Below are 19,261 nucleotides of genomic sequence, written 5' to 3'. Positions count from 1 at the left end.
AAACTTCAGTAGCTTTAACATACAACGCACTGCGCTCGTGCAGTCGTGCTGCCTAGCTAGCGCAACGTGGTAAAGAAGCGGAAACCAATATAAGCGGCAAACAGCATTCCGAAATTTAGCGAAATGTCTTTAAACCTCATGCTGCACTGCAGACGAACTTAGTTGCTCACGCGTCTACCTATGATAGAGTGTAAAAAAAAAACCGACGAGACAAAGTAAAGGATGAGAACAAGAAATTTCCCTTCGAAGCGACGATCCATTTTTGCTACCGTTGCTCCCGCTGATGAGGTTTTGCCGGGGATGATTAGAACCGTATCGCCGGCACGTTTTCACCGGTATTTGAGCCCCCCAGCCTGCAACAATTCTTCTTCAACATTCCCTGAAGCTTTGGCCGCCTCACACGTGCGAATGGTGTTGCCTATCTTGCTCTGAAAACGTGAATAAGACAGAGAAGCACGATCAACCACACAACAAACTACGGCGCGCGCCAGGCTCCTCTCCCGCGTGTTCTGCGCACGGCCGCCACCAGTGGCGCGTCCGTCGGCGTGCACGGCGCCTATAGGTAGAGACTCTTTGGTCAGGAAATAAAGGTCGACAGCTCATTTTGAATAACATTGTCGTGAAAAAAGGTCAAGTCATTTTCGAATAATTATGGTAGTGTGTGCGATGTGAGCATATGTATGTGTGACAAGAGCAGCAAGATGACAGTCGTAGAGCGGCCAATAGAACCCACGACAGGATTCTGGGAGATGCGGCCAACATAACAATTTCAACGTGAGGTGTCGCATCTCATCACCATCATCATCAGCCTGGTTACACCCACTGCAGGGCAAAGGCCTCTCTCATACTTCTCCAGCTACCCCGGTCATGTACTAATTGTGGCTATGTCGTCCCTGCAAACTTCTTAATCTCATCCACCCACCTAACTTTCTGCCGCCCCCTGCTACGCTTCCCTTCCCTTGGAATCCAGTCCGTAATCCTTAATGACCATCGGTTATCTTCCCTCCTCATTACATGTCCTGCCTATGCCCATTTATTTTTCTTGATTTCAACTAAGATATCATTAACTCGTGTTTGTTCTCTCACACAATCTGCTGTTTTCTTATCCCTTAACGTTACACCCATCATTCTTCTTTCCATAGCTTGTTGCGTCGTCCTCAATCTCATTTAATATGAATTAAAAGTTCAGCTTCTGGCGTTGACAGTATTTCGAACATCATTTTAACAAACTGCACTTTTTCAATTAGCTTGTTTGTAAGTTTTATTCCAAATATCTCTATCTCAGGGTGAATTCCCTATTGACTAGAAAACAGCAAATCTGGCTGGAGTTCGCAAAAGTGGTAGCAAAGTTGGCTCCTCAGACTTTTGACTTATCTTTTAACATGTGAATGCTGCAAAAATTTCGAACTTATTACTGTATTTACTCGCATAATTATCGCACTCTTTTGTAAAAAAATTGACGCATATTCAGGGGTGCGATCATTACGCGGATTAAATTTCCCGTGAAAAGAAAAAAAAAAGGTAATTCCGCGTTTGCTGCGGGATGACAACAGGTCAACTAATAGGCGGCTGCCTTTGTATGTAGTGCGGGACACCAAAACAAAGATGACGGCCAGTGGAGCAAGCCAAACGCGCCGAACGCGATTTTTTTTCTTCTCCTGAGTACATTGCCTGCATTGAAACAGCTTATTCCGTATCAGTAATGAATAATATCGTTAATATCGGCAATTTTGCGGCAATAACATAGCCACGCCCACTTTGAGGGGACAGAAACCTATGGGCGCGCTTAGCCGCCAGTGACATAGAAACACATGGCGGGCATGCTGCGGAAACTGCGGCATTTGTCTTCACTACTATCCTAATACAGCACATTTCCGCTAAGGGTGGGTGTGATGTGTGGTGCGCGACTAGGTGCGGTGATCGGGACGGCCAGCAGCAGACGACACTGAGTGCGCGCGCCGAGGCGGATTCCATGCTGGAAGAAGGAAAACAACGACGCCGAAGAGCGTCCGGCACGAGAACACGTGGCGCATGAAAAACAACAAAAAGAAAAGCAAACCAATTAGAAAAGACCACGGGGCGTCAGGCAGCCAATCCGAGAATTCCAAATCGGCCAGACCAGAAGAAAAAGCGTGGTGCGCTGGCAGAGCGAGAGGACACGCAAGGAGACACAGAGGAGACGCAGGGGAGACGCCAGGAGAGTCCCAGGAAGCTACGGCAGGAGGAGGTCAACCACCGGAGCGGGCGTTGAAGACGGGCCGTCGAGTTCCGGACCCGAGCCACCAGGACTTCACCCGACCGGAGCCTCCTGCCAACCTGTTCCTGTGCATCGCCCGTCTACCTGAGCGTGCCGCCAGCTCCTCAAGGCCGGTGAGCTTCTGCGCCCGTGCGCAGCACGAGAACAGTCGGGCTGCGGGCCCGAGTTCTACGCCAGCTGCCCGGCCGGAACGCCGCCTCCGGCTGTCGTGCCGCCTGCTGCCCGAGGCCGGCGTTCGAGCTTCTGTGCCCGTGGGCAGGACAAGAGCAGTCGGGCTACGGGCCCGAGCTCTACACCCAGCTGCCCGGCCAGAACGCCGCCGCCGTCTGCTCGTGCCACCGAGCCACCTGCTTTACTTCTCCGAGACAGAGCTGGCCAGTTCCGGTCGCCCAGTCAACCAATGTACACCACGACCTTTGGTGAGACCGGCGCCACACCTTTCGTCAGCTTGTCGCCGCGTCGCCGCGTCGAGACTGCTGTGTGTCCCTGCCGCCGCGGCAAGCCCGGACTCGCGCACTACTTAGCTCCACACTAGCCCCAAATGTGTGCCTTGGTGCGTATTTGAGTGTTTCTTTTATGTTTGCTATTTTCTTCTATTTATTTTTTTAACCACCTTTAGTTCCATTAAACGCTTGTGTGTGTGTTCGAAAGGAACGGCTTTGTCCTCAATTGGGTTCTCGGAGGCTCCGCCTAAGAGAACCATCAGAACCTTTTGAGTACACGAACCTTTGTCCCCATATTAGGGTCATCACAGTGGGCGAATATCTTAGCTGTGTTACAAGCATCGGCGTATGAATAGGGTACACTTCTAACGTATCAGTGTAAACGTGGCTACTATCGTTGCCGCTCGCGATCTATTGCGTGCCCTCGAGTGCTGACGAGAAGAATCAAAAGGCGCCTTTTTTGTTGTTGACCACAACCATTATAAAGCCTACACATAATAAAGGCAAGTTTGGTTGTAACTTCTTTTTGTCATGGAAGTGTGGAAAGTGACGAAAGGAATGAAATGGGGCATCTGCTTAAGTATGTTTGGTGCGTGCAGACCGCTTACTTTGTCTTGAAGAGTCGTTTGCATAGCATTCGACAGATGGTAAGCACGATCATTATTAGCTAGACTTGACACACGACATATCGCTGCGGCAAGTTCGGGGTGCTATCATTACACGGGCAATAAAAAAAAATCGAATTTTGACGACAAAATTCAGGGCTGCGATCTTTACGCGAGTGCGATCATTATGCGAGTAGTTACGGTATTTATACAATTCTAAGAAAACACCTTGTGCCAAATGTTTTTGTCTACACAGCATGGTTTTCGATATAGTTTTGTGTCGAAATGCAGTTAATACAATTTATCCTCGATATAGCCACTTAACTTAAATATTGTTGTCGAATTGATTACATTTATTTAGATTTTAAAAATGCCTTTGACTCTGTACTCCACGCTCTCATTTTACTAAATCAGTGTCATCTTACATACCTGTTAAGATAATTGCGTAGCTTGAAGCCTATATTCCTAACCAAAAGCGATGTGTCAGTTAAAATGTGCGTTTTCCTCACGCACAACAGTTCTATCTGGGGTCCCTCAAGGTTTTAACTTAGGCCCACTTGTTTTTATTTTGTTTATATTGTTATGCGACCGAAGGATTAAGACTGGAGACTATTTGCAAAGTATATTTACGAGGGGTAACTGCAGCGCTGGCCAGTTCAGCCGACAGCTTGAGAGCCAGAGCATTCGTCGTCTTCGTCGGGGCGCCCGCATGCATTGGCCACAAGAAACATGCAATATGCATGTATCATTACCCCCTGCGGCAGAGGCACCGTCCCGGGGCGCCTAAATGTCGGTGATAACCGGAGAGTAATATGGCTTGAGGTGTGCGATATGCACGTCAGTGGAAGTTGGGGCAGATGAGGCACTGGTATTGACTGGGGTGATTTCGTAGGTAACTGGAGTCACGGCCCACAGCACTCGATGTGGGCGTGTGTACTGAGGCAGGAGTTTTTCTGACAGGCCACTGTGACGAGTCGGGGACCACAGGAGTACCAGAGACCCAGGCGAAAAGTGGACGTCTCTGCGTTGGCGATCGTACAAGCACCGTTGCTTCTCTTGAGAAGTCAGGAGGCGAGCGTGGGCAATTTCGCGTGCTTGGGCTGCCCTGGTAATGATGTCAAGTGCATACTCACTGGTCTCTACTGCGGCAGATAGAAGGGATGCGTCCAGTGGCAATGTGGGTTCTCGGCCGAACAGCAGAAAAAGCGGGGAATAACCGGCAGTGTCGTGACGCGAGGAATTATAAGCAAAAGTGACATAGGGTAAGGCAAGGTCCAATCAGCACGGTCGGACGAGACGTACTTTGCAAGCATGTCTATTAGGGTATGATTCAGACGCTCGGTGAGACCATTGGTCTGTGGATCATAAGACGTAGTAAGTTTGTGCTTGGTGGAGCAGGACTGCAGGATGTTGCGATGACTTGAGAAAGAAATGTCGGACCACGGTCTGTGAGCAGTTCATGTGGAGCACCATGCTGCAGAATCACGTCGTGTAAAAGAAAATGGGCGACATCTGTGGCACAGCTTGTTGGAAGCGCTCTGGTGATGGCGTAGCGTGTGGCGTAGTCTGTCGCCACAGCGACCCACTTGTTGCCAGACGTGGATAGACGGAAAGCGCCAAGTAAGTCCAAGTCAACGCGAAAGAACGGCTCTGAAGGAATGTTGAGCGGTTGAAGGCAACTGGCAGGGAGCATCGATAATGTTTTTCGGTGCAGGAATTTTTCACACGCTGCAACGAATTTCCGAATGGAGTGGGCAAGGCCTGGCTAAAAAAAAGCGTCGGTGAATCCGGTCGTAGGTGTGGGGGACACCAAGGTGACCTGCTGATGGTAAATCATGAAGTTCTTGGAGAACAGCTGACCGGAGGGGCTTAGAAATGACAAGGAGTAGGGCAGGACCGTTGGGGTTCACATTGTGGCGGTATAACACACCGTCCTAGAGAACAAACATTTGAAGGGACGAATCACAAAATAATGGCACGCGAAGTGGTGTCATGGCGTTGCTTGTCAGCAACGTGTAGCAGCTGAGGAACGGAGAAAATGCAAGCGTCGGGTATCAGGGTCAGGGTCGGCGGGTGGTTCGTCCACTGGATAACGCGATAAGCAATCTGTGTCTTGATGTAATCGGCCCGACTTATACACTACTGCATAGAAATATTCTTGCAGCCGCAGAGCCCAGTGACCAAGCCGGCCGGTAGGATTATGAGTGAGGAAAGCCAGCAGAGTGCGTGGTGGTCCGTGGTTACAGAGAAGTGCGTGCCATACAAGTATAGGCGGAATTTGAAAACCGCCCAGACGAGAGCCAGGCATTCACGATCTGTAATCGAACAGCTGCGCTCCGCTGCTGTGAGGAGGTGGCTAGTGTACGCGATAACGTGATCATGACCCTTGACTACTCGAGGCGTACGCGTGGCCGATGGCAGCACTGATGACGGCACCGAAATGTGTACTTCCTGTATAAATATCGCCAACCGCCACGTTCCTGTTCTTTTTACAGTGCTCACCAATTGTCCCCATGACCTAATCCTCGAACTCGACTTTCTTACGGCGCATTCAGCTTTGATCGACTGTTCTGCTGGTGCCCTCTGCCTCGAACTTCCTCTACTCGCGCATATTCGTGCCGAACTGCTGAACAACTTTAGTACGACTACCTTCGTCCGCCTGCCACTTAAAGCCTTGACTTTCGTCGATTTGCTATCATCTTTTCCTGTGCCCGATGGTGATTACGTCGCCACACCTGTTCCTGATGTCTTTTTGTTTATCAGCACAGCGGTCCCATCAGCGTTAACATATATGCATCCCATTAAAGAGAAATCTCAGTTTTCTGTAACAAGGCATCGAGTAGGCATAGCACAGGAAAACGACAAGGCAAAACATAGTTGAACAGCTTTCAACACTTCTCGTTGGGATAGGGTAGGCACAGGAAAAGATGATAGCAAATCGACGAAAGTCAAGGCTTTAAGTGGCAGGCGGACGAAGGTAGTCGTACTAAAGTTCAGCAGTTCGGCACGAATATGCGCGAGTAGAGGAAGTTCGAGGCAGAGGGTACCAGCAGAACAGTCGATCAAAGCTGAATGCATCGCACAACTAAATAGAGGAGCGTCTCTAGTCGCCATTAACTTGTCAAAATTTACACAGGTTTTCATTTAGCAGGGAGCGCAAAGTGTTGCAGAAAAGAAAATATCTGTAGAATGCACTATAGCAGGCTTGTATTCAAGGTGAGTAGAAAGATGAGTGGGCCAGTGGTCAGCAGGTACGACTGCTATCACACAGCGCAAAAAAAAAAATCCTTTTGTGAGAGGGCATCTGAGCTGCACAGTAAACCACGGGGCCAGATTGATAAGTGTGCTTTTCGGGTATGTACTTATTCATCAGATGAACGGCTTTGCATTTGAAAAGATGCCATTTTTCATGAACAGAACGAGAATAAAAGCCTGGCATGTTATCAAAGACAAATTGTTCTGCTTCTTTAGTAGCTGAGGCAAAATGAGCATTTTTGTAATCTAATAATTTGAAAGAGCGTAGGTTAGGGCGTGTTGGTATTTCATAACTGAGGTTTTTTAGCGCACGAAAAGGGACGAAAGACAGTGGCAAGACGCGGACACAGCGCTAACTTCCAACAATTGTTTTATTCCACGAAACGGTACACATAGGTAACACACACCACCATATGCATGCGCATATATACTGATTTCTAGTCAAATGAGACAGCAACGAGACATGTGTAACGGAAAGTTAAGATGATATCAAAGATGAAAGAACCACCATGCATAGCCAAAAAAATTTTTTTTTGTAATTGCAAGGTTAGGATGTAATCTCCATCATTTTTTTTGGCTATGCATGGTCGTTCTTTCATCTTTGATAGCATCTTAACTTTCCATTACACATGTCTCGTTGCTGTCTCATTTGACTAGAAATCAGTACATATGCGCATGCGTACGGTGGTGTGTGTTACCTATATATATGTGTACCGCTTCGTAAAATAAAACAGTTGTTGGAAGTTAGCGCTGTGTCCACGTCTTGCCACTGTCTTTCGTCCCTTTTTGTGCGCTAAAAGACCTTAGTTACCTAATCATTTGGTAAGCTTTTGTGCCATTTCTGGTACTTTTGATGCAAAAAAAAAAGATAAGGGAGTGGTAACATTTTGCCAGGCGGATATGTTAATCGGAGAACACGATGAGATGTGTAAATTATGTCTAACACGGAAGTGTGAGTCGTTGAATGCGTCTGCTGGGAAAGATGAGTTGCTCGAGGTGGAACTCGAGAGTAGGAAAACGGAACACTCAGTTGAGTTAGCATTAGGGCGGTTGGACGACCAGTTAATACTAGGAAAAGAAAATATCAGCAAATAGAAACAGGAAAGATTTAGAAATCGCACAACTAAAGTTTCCAGTGTAGAATTTATTGATCAACACAGAATGGGTGCTACTTTGCTTGAGGAAATCGATAACAAGCACAAAGAAGGAACTATTTATGCCCACTGCTGACACATGCACAGATAAATTTTAGCGGGATAAACCAAGACAGAAATGGATACCAAAATTTCATGACTGGCAGTCGAAATGCCACCTCCCACTTGTGCATCACGATAAAACCGGTAAAATCTGTGTGTCAGCAAGTGGTTCGGACAACCAAGTTTCAGTTAAGATAACAATGTCAGCTTAGCATGTGTTGATTATCTCAGATAATGCAACATGTTGTTTTGCACACTACGTGCATTAGAATACAATATTGAGAGGCTTACATTTTGGGTGTTCTTTAGTTGCTAAGTAGATGACACTGGCCGAGGGTTGACAGCAGAAACAGGACTAGGAGAGGTATCTGTGGCCTACACTTCAGGAGTGCCAAGCTCACCAATGCTGTTTGTCACCAAACAGTAGACATAACATTTTGGTTCACATATACTTTGTTATAATGAAGTTGTAACTGTTGTTTGGTAGCTTTGACAAACTTCTTATGGCAATTTCGCATAGTCCTGCAGAAATTTTCGCTCAAGGAAATATTGGCGCTACGAAATTTGGTTCTCCGGGAAACAAGACTTTCATTTAAGATGATGCAAATTTATTGATTATGGGGTGGCATTTAGCAGAAAGGTATGAGCCAGGTCTATGGACATGCGAGATAGCATCATCCGCTATCACTGGGCCCACCAATTGAAGAATCTGTTCATGAATGTGCTTTTTAGATTGGCACTAGGTTCCTGCCGAATTTCCTGGAATACCATAAAAAATTTGATTATCCTTGCATGATGTATCCTCCGTTAGACAGGATACAAGTAAGCTATCACAGGAGATGAAAGATCTGATCAAGCAACGCCAATGTATGCAAGCCTCTAACCCTACAACTAGAATACAACTGGCAGAACTTTCCAGGTTAATCAACAAGCGTAAGGCAGCTGACATAAGGAAGTGTAATATGGATAGAATTGAACATGCTTTCAGGAACGGAGGAAGCCTAAAAGCAGCGAAGAAGAAACTAGGAATTAGCAAGAATCAGATGTATGCGTTAAGGGACAAAGCTGGCAATATCATTACTAATATGGATGAGATAGTTCAAGTGGCTGATGAGTTCTATAGAGATTTATACAGTACCAGTGGCACAAACGACGATAATGGAAGAGAGAATAGTCTAGAGGAATTCGAAATCCCACAAGTAACGCCAGAAGAAGTAAAGAAAGCCTTGGGAGTTTGCAAACGGGGAAGGCAGCTAAGGAGGATCAGGTAACAGCAGATTTGTTGAAGGGTGGTGGGCAGATTGTTCTAGAAAAACTGGCCCCCCTGTATATGCAATGCCTCATGACCTCGAGCGTACCGGAATCTTGGAAGAACACTAACATAATCCTAATCCATAAAAAGGGGACGCCAAAGACTTGAAAAATTACAGACCGATCAGTTTACTGTCCGTTGCCTACAAAGTATTTACTAAGGTAATGGCAAATAGAATCAGGAACACCTTAGAGTTCTGTCAACCAAAGGACCAGGCAGGATTCCGTAAAGACTACTCAACAATAGACCATATTCACACTATCAATCAGCTGATAGAGAAATGTACAGTATATAACCAACCCTTATATATAGCTTTCTTTGATTACGAGAAAGCATTTGATTCACTCGAAACCTCAGCAGTCATGGAGGCATTACGGAATCAGGGTGTAGACGAGCCGTATTAAATATACTGAAAGATATCTATAGCGGCCCCACAGCCACCGTAGTCCTCCATGAAGAAAGCAACAAAATCCCCATAAAGAAAGGCATGAGGCAGGGAGATACGATCTCTCCAAGGCTATTCACAGCGTGTTTACAGCAGGTATTCAGAGACCTGGATTGGAAAGAATTTGGGATAAGAGTTAATGGAGAATACCTTAATAACTTGCGATTCGCTGATGATATTGCCTTGCTTAGTAACTCAGGGGACCAATTGCAATGCATGCTCACTGACCTGGAGAAGCAAAGCAGAAGTGTGGGTCTAAAAATAATATGCAGAAACCTAAAGTAATGTTTAACAGTCTTGGAAGAGAACAGCAATTTAATATAGGTAGCGAGGCACTGGAAGTGGTAAGGGAATACATCTACTTAGGGCAGGTAGTGACCGCGGATCCGGATCATGAGGCGGAAATAATCAGAAGAATAAGAATGGGCTGGGGTGCGTTTGGCAGGCATTCTCAGATCATGAACATCAGGTTGCCATTATCCCTCAAGAGAAAAGTGTATAACAGCTGTGTCTTACCTGTACTCACGTACGGGGCAGAAACCTGGAGGGTTACGAAAAGGGTTCTACTTAAGTTGAGGACGACGCAACGAGCTATGGAAAGAATAACGATAGGTGTAACATTAAGGGATAAGAAAAGAGCAGATTGGGTGAGGGAACAAACGCGAGTTAATGATATCTTAGTTGAAATCAAGAAAAAGAAATGGGCATGGGCAGGACATGTAATGAGGAGGAAAGATAACCGATGGTCATTAAGGGTTACGGACTGGATACCAAGGGACGGGAAGCGTAGCAGGGGGCGGCAGAATGTTAGGTGGGCAGATGAGATTAAGAAGTTTGCAGGGACAACATGGCCACAATTAGTACATGACCGGGGTAGTTGGAGAAGTATGGGAGAGGCCCTTGCCCTTCAGTGGGCGTAGCCAGGCTGATGATGATGATGATGTATCCTGGAGTTCGTCGAGGTGGTTGTTTGATGCAAAAGTTTCATTGAGAACACTCTCCAACATACTACTGGGCACATTATAGATGTGCTTAGATGCATTGAAAGAATCAATTAGTTTCAACTGTAGCAATTCGGTTAGTTAAATCAGATGCTTTTTGTTTCAGCAGTTGGTGGTTTTGATGAATCTTCATCGTCTACTAGTTCTGCTTGGACAGACAGACAGACAACGAACTTTATTTAATCCGGAGGAGCTACCAGGACCTCCTAACGGGAGGCCATTGTAGCCACTGGCCGCGCCCACGTAAAGGACAGAACGCCGTGACACTCCGCTCTTTCCTGGGCCCTCTGGATAGCCTGGGCTTGCTTTCGGAGTACCGTGCTTCTGATGGCCTCCTCCCATTCGGCTTCGCTGGAGAGGAAGTCGTTAGGCAACGCGTGACATCGCCAGAGCATGTGACCCATTGAGCAAAAGGTTTCAGTGCAGTCGGGACAACTAGGGTCCACATCCGAGTACATCCTACTGAGGAATCCCTGCGACGGGAAAGATCCCGTCTGCAGCATTCTAAGTGTAGCTGACTGACCTTTACTGAGCTTCGGGTGAGGCAGAGGATAAATTCTCCGACCAAGTTGGTAATGTTTAGTGATTTCATTAAATGTGAGGAGTGGATCGGTCTGCTGAGGCCCTTCCTGCCCCTCCGGAGCCTCCAGACCGTCGCGGCGCGTGAGTTCTCGCGCACGGTCGTGGGCAAGCTCGCTGGGGTTTGGGAATCCCTCGAGAACGTTCGTCCCCATGTGTGCGGGGAACCACGTGATATAATGAAAACTGGGGTAAGCCCTTTTCTCTAAAATAGAGGCCGCTTCTCGTGCGAGGTTACCCGACTCGAAAGCTCTGATTGCGTCTCTCGAGTCCGTGTAAATGTAGGAACGCTCTGTATCACACAAGGCCAGCGCAACCGCAATTTGCTCTGCTATACTCGCGGTGGCCGCTCTGACCGAGGCCGAGGACCGAAGCACCCCCCGCCCGTCTACAACCGACAGCGCGAACACTCTCCTGTTCCCGTACTGCGCCGCATCGACAAAGAGCGCGGAGTCTCTGTCATCTCTAACTTTCTTCAATATGGCTCGCGCACGGGCTTTACGTCTACCCTGGTTATGCTGAGGATGTACGTTCCGCGGGAAGGGCCTCACCAGGTAGGTCGCCCTCGTTTCTCGTGTCAATGTTATACGCCGGTCCTCCATTATCCTAGGAGCCATGCCAACCTCGTCGAGAATTCGCCTGCCAGCTTGGGTCGACGATAGCCTAACCACCTGGGCAGTGACCTGTGCCTCTATGATCTCGTCTATGCTATTGTGCATACCGAGTTGATCTAGCCTGTCGGAGCTCGTGGCAATAGGCAAGCCTAGCACTTTCTTGATGCTCTTGCGCATGAGTGTATTTAATTTGGTCTTTTCCGTTTTTGTCCACACTAGAGCTGACGCCACATAGTTAATATGGCTCATGAGGAACGCGTTGTACATCCGAAGGAGGTTGTCTTCACCTAACCCCTTCTTTCGGTTGGACACCCTAGCAATTAGCCGCAACATATTCTCTGTTTTGGCTGTAACGTCGGTAATTGTTCTGGCATTACAGCCCCTCGCGTCTATGAGCAGGCCTAGGATCTTAACTGAGTCGACTCTGCGAATTTTCTGCCCATTATTCGCGTATAATGCCACGGGTAGCTGGTTGAGGGGTGTCAGACCCCGAACCCCTTGCCTTGCGGGTGTGTAAAGCAACAGCTCCGATTTACTCGTAGACAGCTTGAGACCCGTGTCCGCGAGGTAAGCCTCCGTCTCGTCCAAGGCCGCTTGTAGAGCTTGCTCCATTTCAGCTAGGGAGCCCCTTGGGCACCAGATCGTGATGTCATCTGCGTAAAGTGCGTGATGTATGCCCTGGAGGCCGCCCAGCCTATCTGATAGACCCTTCATGACTATATTGAAGAGCAGTGGCGAGATGACTGATCCCTGAGGGGTACCGCGAGCTCCCAATTCGTACACGCTCGATCGAATCTGCCCCACCTGAATAGTAGCAGTTCTATTCATGAGAAAGGACCTGACGAAGGCCTGGAATTTGACTCCCAGGCCTATCCCAGCCGTGGCTTGCAGAATGTATCTATGAAACACTGTGTCGAACGCCTTAGTGAGATACAGGGCGAGAATCCCTCTCACGTCCCGGGTGCCGCTATCAAAGATTTGCTTCCTTAGCATTAGCATAACCTCCTGCGTCGATAGGCCGGGCCGAAAACCAACCATATTATGTGGGAAGAGGTTTTTGCGCTCTATGTACCCGGAAACCCTGTTCAAGATCGCGTGCTCCGCTACCTTACCTATGCACGAGGTTAGTGATATTGGCCTCATGTTGTCCAAATGAAGAGGTTTGCCTGGTTTAGGGATGAGTGTCACTATAGCCGACCTCCATCCGTCAGGCACCTGTCCTGTCTCCCATACCCTGTTGACCTCCTTAGTAAGTAGTTCCACTGCTTTATCGTCCAGGTTTCGTAATAGCCTGTTAAAAACTTTATCCGGACCCGGAGCCGATCTGCTGTTTAAATTGTAGATCACCGCCCTGATCTCTGATTCTGTGAAAGGCGCGTCCAGTTCCTCTACCGTCGCGCACTCGATCTGCGGATAATCCTCTTCCTGCGTCGGCCCTATAGGAAGGTATCTATCCGCGATCGCATTCAAAAGTGACTCTTCAGTACCTCCCTCCTGTTTGTGCCGGTGTATGACTTTACTAAGTGTTTGCCTTTGATTATGCTTTGTCTGCGCGTCACCCAGGAGGTGCTTGAGGAGGTTCCACTTCCCTCCTGAGCGCATGGACCCGTCTACTGCCGCGCAGACCTCGTCCCATTGTAGCCTATTGAGCTCCGCACAATATCTCTCAATCTCTCTATTAAGCTCCGCAACCTTCTTCCTCAGCCTACGATTTAACCTTTGTGTTTTCCACCTCATCAGAATTGACGATTTCGCCTCCAACAGATGCGCTAGGTGCGGATCCATTCTTGGGACCTCCGCTTCTGTTTGTACTACCTTAGTAGCCCTCTCGACGTCCTCTGTTAGCGATTCGATAGCCTCGTCAAACGAGGAAAATGTGCTCGTTCGCTCCTTCCTAAGTTTCCTGAACTCCTCCCAGTCCGTGACTCGAAATACCCTGGCCGGTCGGGCTTCCACCGTCAATGTTACCGCTACTATGAAGTGGTCACTGCCCAGGTTCTCCTGCTTATTGGCCCACGTTACATTACCTACGTTCCTTACACAGGCCAAATCAGGCGTTGTGTCTCGCGCAACTGACGTGCCCAGCCTAGTGGGGAACCCTGGGTCCGTGATTACCAGAAACGCAAGATCATCCAGGATCCTCGCCAGGTTCTCTCCTTTTGCAGTCCGTCTGACGTAGCCCCATGCATTATGAGGGGCGTTAAAGTCCCCAGCAACTATCAGAGGAGAGTGTTTGGCTATCGAAGTCGCCTTCCTAAGCAGGGAGTTAAACGTCTGTCTCTGGTCCGACGGCGGGCTATAGGCATTAAGCACAAAGACGCTCTGCTTGAGACCTCCGTGCGGTATAACCTCCACGAAAAGGGCCTCCATCTTACCCCGTCCAGACTGGATTGGATGTTCAATAAAGGCTAGATTTTTTTTTATCATCGTAGCTAGTCCTCTGCTTCCCTCGTTCCTGACCGACACAGTGTTGAAGCCAGAAAGGGTAGGGTAGTCACATAGTGTTTCCTGTAATAACAAAATCTGCGGTTTTTCCACCTCATTCGCCAAAAATTGCCGTAGCGGAGCCTTGCGCCTTTGAAAACTAGCGCAGTTCCAATGCCATATTACCAGCTCTTTGTGATCGCCTGCCATGATGCTACAACAACATACCTTGCTCCACAGCCGGAGCAACCTCGGAGTGATTCACTGCCTTGCTTTGCGCTCGGACCTTGGCTTTGGCCTTAATCGCCGCCTTTTTTTCTAGTACGGTCACTCTTTGGACCAAAAGCTTTACGCTTTCCTGATTTTCTCTACTTATCCTAAGTAGTTGCTCCAACATCTTTCTTTGCTCGACCTCTCCCTCAGACGTTTCCGAGTCGCTCTCGTCGTAAGGAAGGGGGGCCTTGCGCTTTGCTTTAGTGAGCCCTACGCGGGGTATATGTTCGACTACCTGTGGCGTCTGGTCGCACGCCTCTATTTCAAAGGACTTTGGCTTTGCCTTGGCGGCTTTGAGTCGGCGTACCTCCTCTCTAAGCTCCTTAACTTCCTTAAGTAATGCGTCCACGTGCGACCTACTACCATGCTCTGGCGAAGCCGACCGCGTTACCTCCGTGGGTCTCTGTAGCTCCTTCTTCTTCCCTTTGACACGATCTGCCCAGGTAGGCTCCTCCTGGATCCGCACGCTGGACACCGAGCGCCCTCTTGATCTGGAGCGCTGCCTGATTGCACCGCGCTTCTGCGCAGCTGGCGTGCGAGAGCGGCTTCTTTCGGTGCTGCGCTCCTGCACAGTTGGCGTACGCGAGCGGCTCCTGCCGCCCGCCGTGATGACGTCGGTTCCCAGCTTCAGCTGCTCGGCGCGTCGACGCCGCTGCCGCCGTCTTCTTCTGACAATATATGGAACTTGAAATTTGTCCCTACACTCTTTGGCCGCTGTGGGGTGCGGGCCACCGCACAAAGTGCATTGCGGATCGCACTGATGATCTTCCGCCGGCGATCGTTTGCCGCAGGTGCGACACCACTTGCTTCCAGGGTTGGGACACACGTCAGCCCGGTGTCCCAGTCCTCCGCAACCGTAGCAGACTTCCGTGTGGCGTCGGTACAGCGTGCAGCGAAACATGCTCGCGCCGCATGCCACGTAGTTGGGCACCCTCATTCCCTCGAAAAGTACCACCACCGCTGTAGTGTTCTTGATCCGCCTGGCCTCCAAAGCGCCCGGATTCCGATAATTTACAATTCTCGCTCTGAGTTGAGCCTCGCTGACTTCCACGTCGACTCCTCTTATGACTCCTCTACACGTATTCTCGGGTGGCGCCAGGTACGCCGCCACCCCAAACGTGCCTTCACCGAGCCTGATTTGCTGCACTCGGGCGTACGCGTCCGCGTTGTTCTCGTGAGGAGTACACACGACAAAAATGTTCTGAACTCCATTGGGACACATCGTGTCCTCTTCGATTGCGGCCGGAGCCAAGGATGCCGCCATGGCCAAGGCTTGCTCAAAGCGTATTTTACTGACCTTGTTGACATTCAGGCCGTCGCGTGGTCTGACAATAATGCGAAAAGTGTCCCTCGGCAGTCGAGGCAGCCTGGAAGCAGCCGTGACGCGTCGTATCGCGTCGCGTGGTGCGGCGGTGCGGCCGCCGTCCCTCCGTCTGCCACTTGTATTTCCACCGTCTTGACCCGAAGAATATTCTTCCCTGCGCCTGCCGGGCCGGCGGCCGTACGCCACCTTCCATCCCGCCTCGCATGCCTCTTCTTGCGTAATCTCTTCTCCTTCCACAACGTCCATCCTGGATTCAAAGTCCCACATGCGCGGGAGTAGGCCTAAGCCTACCCTCGCCGTGTTTCAAACACTCGCAGAACGGCAAAATGTCCTCCCACCGACGAAAATCCGGTATCGGCAGAGTCCTCTTGACGTGCCACGTCGATTAAGGCATAACTCGCCCGGTTGCGCAGGGAGACCCACTCGAAAACATTGATGAAAGCTGGAGCCGATGTCAAAGCGTCCGCACTAGTCGACTTCTTCTTCCTTGGGGAGATTCAAATTTATGTAAGAGAGCTGCGATACATTGCAGAATTTCTTTCCACAGTTCAGGATAAAGTAACATTTGTACTACAGACAGAATCACACACAGATTCAAGCACTGTATGTTGCCAGAGAAGAAAGATATTGTTAGAGCTCTTAGCTATGTATTTGGATGATATCCATCCTTAACGATAAAGCAGAACAGATCGTAAGGTGGCCTTTTTGCTGCCGCTCTTCCCTTGCCACTCATTTATATTGGCTTTAATCGATAATGATGATGGCGCTTCCACAAAGAATTCCAGATGTCCACTTGAATTCAGGTAAATTCAGATCAAGGCACCATGATAGCAATGCAGGCAGCGCTGATGAAGTACCAAACCATGACGATGGCCACGTAAAGGCTATGACCAGTAGCTGAATGATAAAGCAGAACAGATTTTGAGATGGCCTCCATGCTGCTGCTCTTCTCTTGCCGCTCAAGGAAGGGCAAGGGAATGAATGTATTTAAGAGGTTTTCACTAACAATTCATTAATGTGTTAGCATTCCTATGGTATTTCACGCACTTTCCAAGGGCTATCCATCTATCTATCTATGTTCGTAGCTATGTTTGTCACCAATTCTGTAACTCTAATGGACCACTGACTATCTGCCCGACGCACTACATTGCCTTCCCAGCTCCATCATTTTTCTCTTAATGTCAACTAGAATAGCAACTATCCCCATTTGCTCCCTGATCCATATCGGTCTCTTCCTCTCTCTAAACTTTACGCCTAACATTTTTTTGTTCCATCACTCTTGACGCAGTCCTCAACTTATTCTTAGACTTGTTTATTTCTGCCCCATATGTTAGCAGTAGTAAAATGCAGTGATTGTATACTTTTTTTATGACAGTGGTAAGCACCCAGTCAGGATTTAGTAATGACTGCCATATGTGCTCCAACTCGTTTTTATTCTTCTGTAAACTTCCTTCTTCTGGTCAAGGTGCCCTTTGAGTAATTTGCCTGAACAAACGGGAAGAAAAAGGGTTAACCGAGTGTCTGATTTTTATTTGTCAAACCATGAGAAGCCAACAAACAAAGACACCAAGGACAACACGGGGGAAATTACTTGTACTTCCTAACTGAATTAAATGATAAATTAATGGAATTGAAAGTGGATCCACTTTCAGTTCCATTAATTAATCATTTCTTTAATTCAGTTACTGAGTACTATTAGATTCGTCGGACGATCCTACTGCTGTCAACCAGATGTAGGAGTCGTCGGACGACCTTGCCGCTGCCACCATTTGAAGGAGTTGAAGGTCGTAGAGAGGAACTCGGTGAACAGGATTTATTTATATATTAACATTTTGAATAAGACATACATCGACAGTCTAGCGTGACTCCCATATGGAGCCCGCAAGACTAACATACAGCAAACAGCTTACGAGCACACAGCTCACTAGTACATTTCTAGCATGACAACGAGCATGCTCTAGCAGCCGGCAAACGCTGCTGATAAGCACTTGGTCCCCCCTTGATTCCCAGTGGACGGAAACGTTCGTCCAGTCATCGTTCGACGTAACCGTAGATGACGCGCCATTTTGGAGGAGGGCTTACAAACACGTGTTGCACAGGTTTCAGTGCCGCACACACACACACAGGTGTAAAGGTCCGGAGCCGACGTCAGAGGGGCTTCGTAGAACTCTGCTTCGTCCCGGGTGGCGCGGCCGGGTACCACATTCCTGAGCTGACCCCGCGCCACGTGGCTGCCGGTTATTCGCAGTTCTCTGAAGTGCGCCCCGTCTGGTTGGATTGGAACACGTGCAGCGGGCTGAAAGCTGGCGCGTTGTCACCCCGTACGGCCATTTCTAACAGCTCCTCCATGGCCCGGAAAATCCCGCGTGGCTAGTGCTGGCAACCGCTGGGCAGGAAGAGAATGGCTGGCGAGCAAGACGATGGCTTTGCTCTCTGCAACCCCTGCGTACTTGGAATGCCTTCAACCATCTCACAACAACTGGCATAGAAGAGTCGACCCGGCAACACAGTACCGCTCAGCGTTCAAACGCCCGGAATTAGCTGTTAACCCACCAGGCCTCCTATCAAAATTTCAATGTAAGTCACTCAACTGGGAAACCCCAAATTTTGCCCCAAAATTCTGTGCCGCCAAAGCGAGCGTTCACGTTCCTCTTGAGTTCGACCAAACCCGACCGTCGTGCTGCACAAAAGTAAAGGTTTACGCAGAATTAAACCGAAGGCTCTCAAACATCAATACCCAAACATAACTTAAGCAGCCTAACTTCGCGAACAGCCTGTTCTTATCCTATCACAGTGACGTACTTATCTCATGTACTGTTACCACTGAACAGCCTGGCCAACTCCACAGGTACGTAAATACAATCGCGCTAGCTTTGTGGTCCCTATTCCGAACGCGTACTTGCGTCGTACGTAAGCATTTCATCACGCTTACTCACATTTGTTCCTTTAGTCCACACAGGACACGTTCCTTAAACAAACAACCAAACTTACGTAACTAACGCAACACAGAGGAACCTTTAAACAAATGTGTCTTCTAATAACTAGCTCTACGCACGCTTACTAGTGAAGTCAGAACACAGCTGCACACACGAGCAACCTAGTCATAAATCTTCTGCTTCCCTCCGTCCACATAGGACATGCGCTAATGGAACTACGAACTCATTGCAAATCACGCACTTACTGAATACCTACGTGCTTAACCTTAGAAAATAAAAAAAACACAAAAAAGGTTAACTAACACACACGCGTGCTACGATAGGCCTCTCAACGATAACCTTTACTCAGGTTACTCGCACACACACACAAAAAAACAAGCCTATGTACTGATTAATGAACATCTCGCGAGACTACAGGAAATAAAACGCGTCTTTCAACTCTCGGAGCTTCTCGAACAAAACACAAAGCTCATACCTTACATGCTGAAAGAAACTTAAATCGCGAAAATTATCCGATGCTCAAAAAATGATATAAAACAGAATGTTTTACTTCTACGGAAGCTCTTTTGGCCTCCCGTTCCAAATGCTTATGTCTGA

The 19,261-nt window shown here is 48.5% G+C and overlaps 1 protein-coding gene across 9 annotated transcripts in view; it reads left to right on the top strand.

Moving 5' to 3' along the window:
• LOC142590666 (uncharacterized) overlaps positions 1–19,261 on the top strand; it is a 224,496-nt gene that overhangs the window by 73,154 nt on the left and 132,081 nt on the right. The window contains exon 5 of one of the 9 annotated variants that reach the window (XM_075703068.1): positions 1,912–3,932. The exons of the other annotated variants lie outside the window; for them this stretch is intronic. Within the exon in view, the coding sequence (XP_075559183.1) occupies positions 1,912–1,949 (38 nt within the window). The 3' untranslated portion in view covers positions 1,950–3,932. Of the gene's footprint in view, positions 1–1,911; positions 3,933–19,261 lie in introns of those variants that run through there. 9 annotated transcript variants of the gene reach the window in all.

The sequence above is a fragment of the Dermacentor variabilis genome, chromosome 8 (genome assembly GCF_050947875.1).
Source record: "Dermacentor variabilis isolate Ectoservices chromosome 8, ASM5094787v1, whole genome shotgun sequence".
NCBI lineage: Eukaryota > Metazoa > Arthropoda > Arachnida > Ixodida > Ixodidae > Dermacentor > Dermacentor variabilis.
This window is presented reverse-complemented; position numbering and strand designations above follow the sequence as displayed.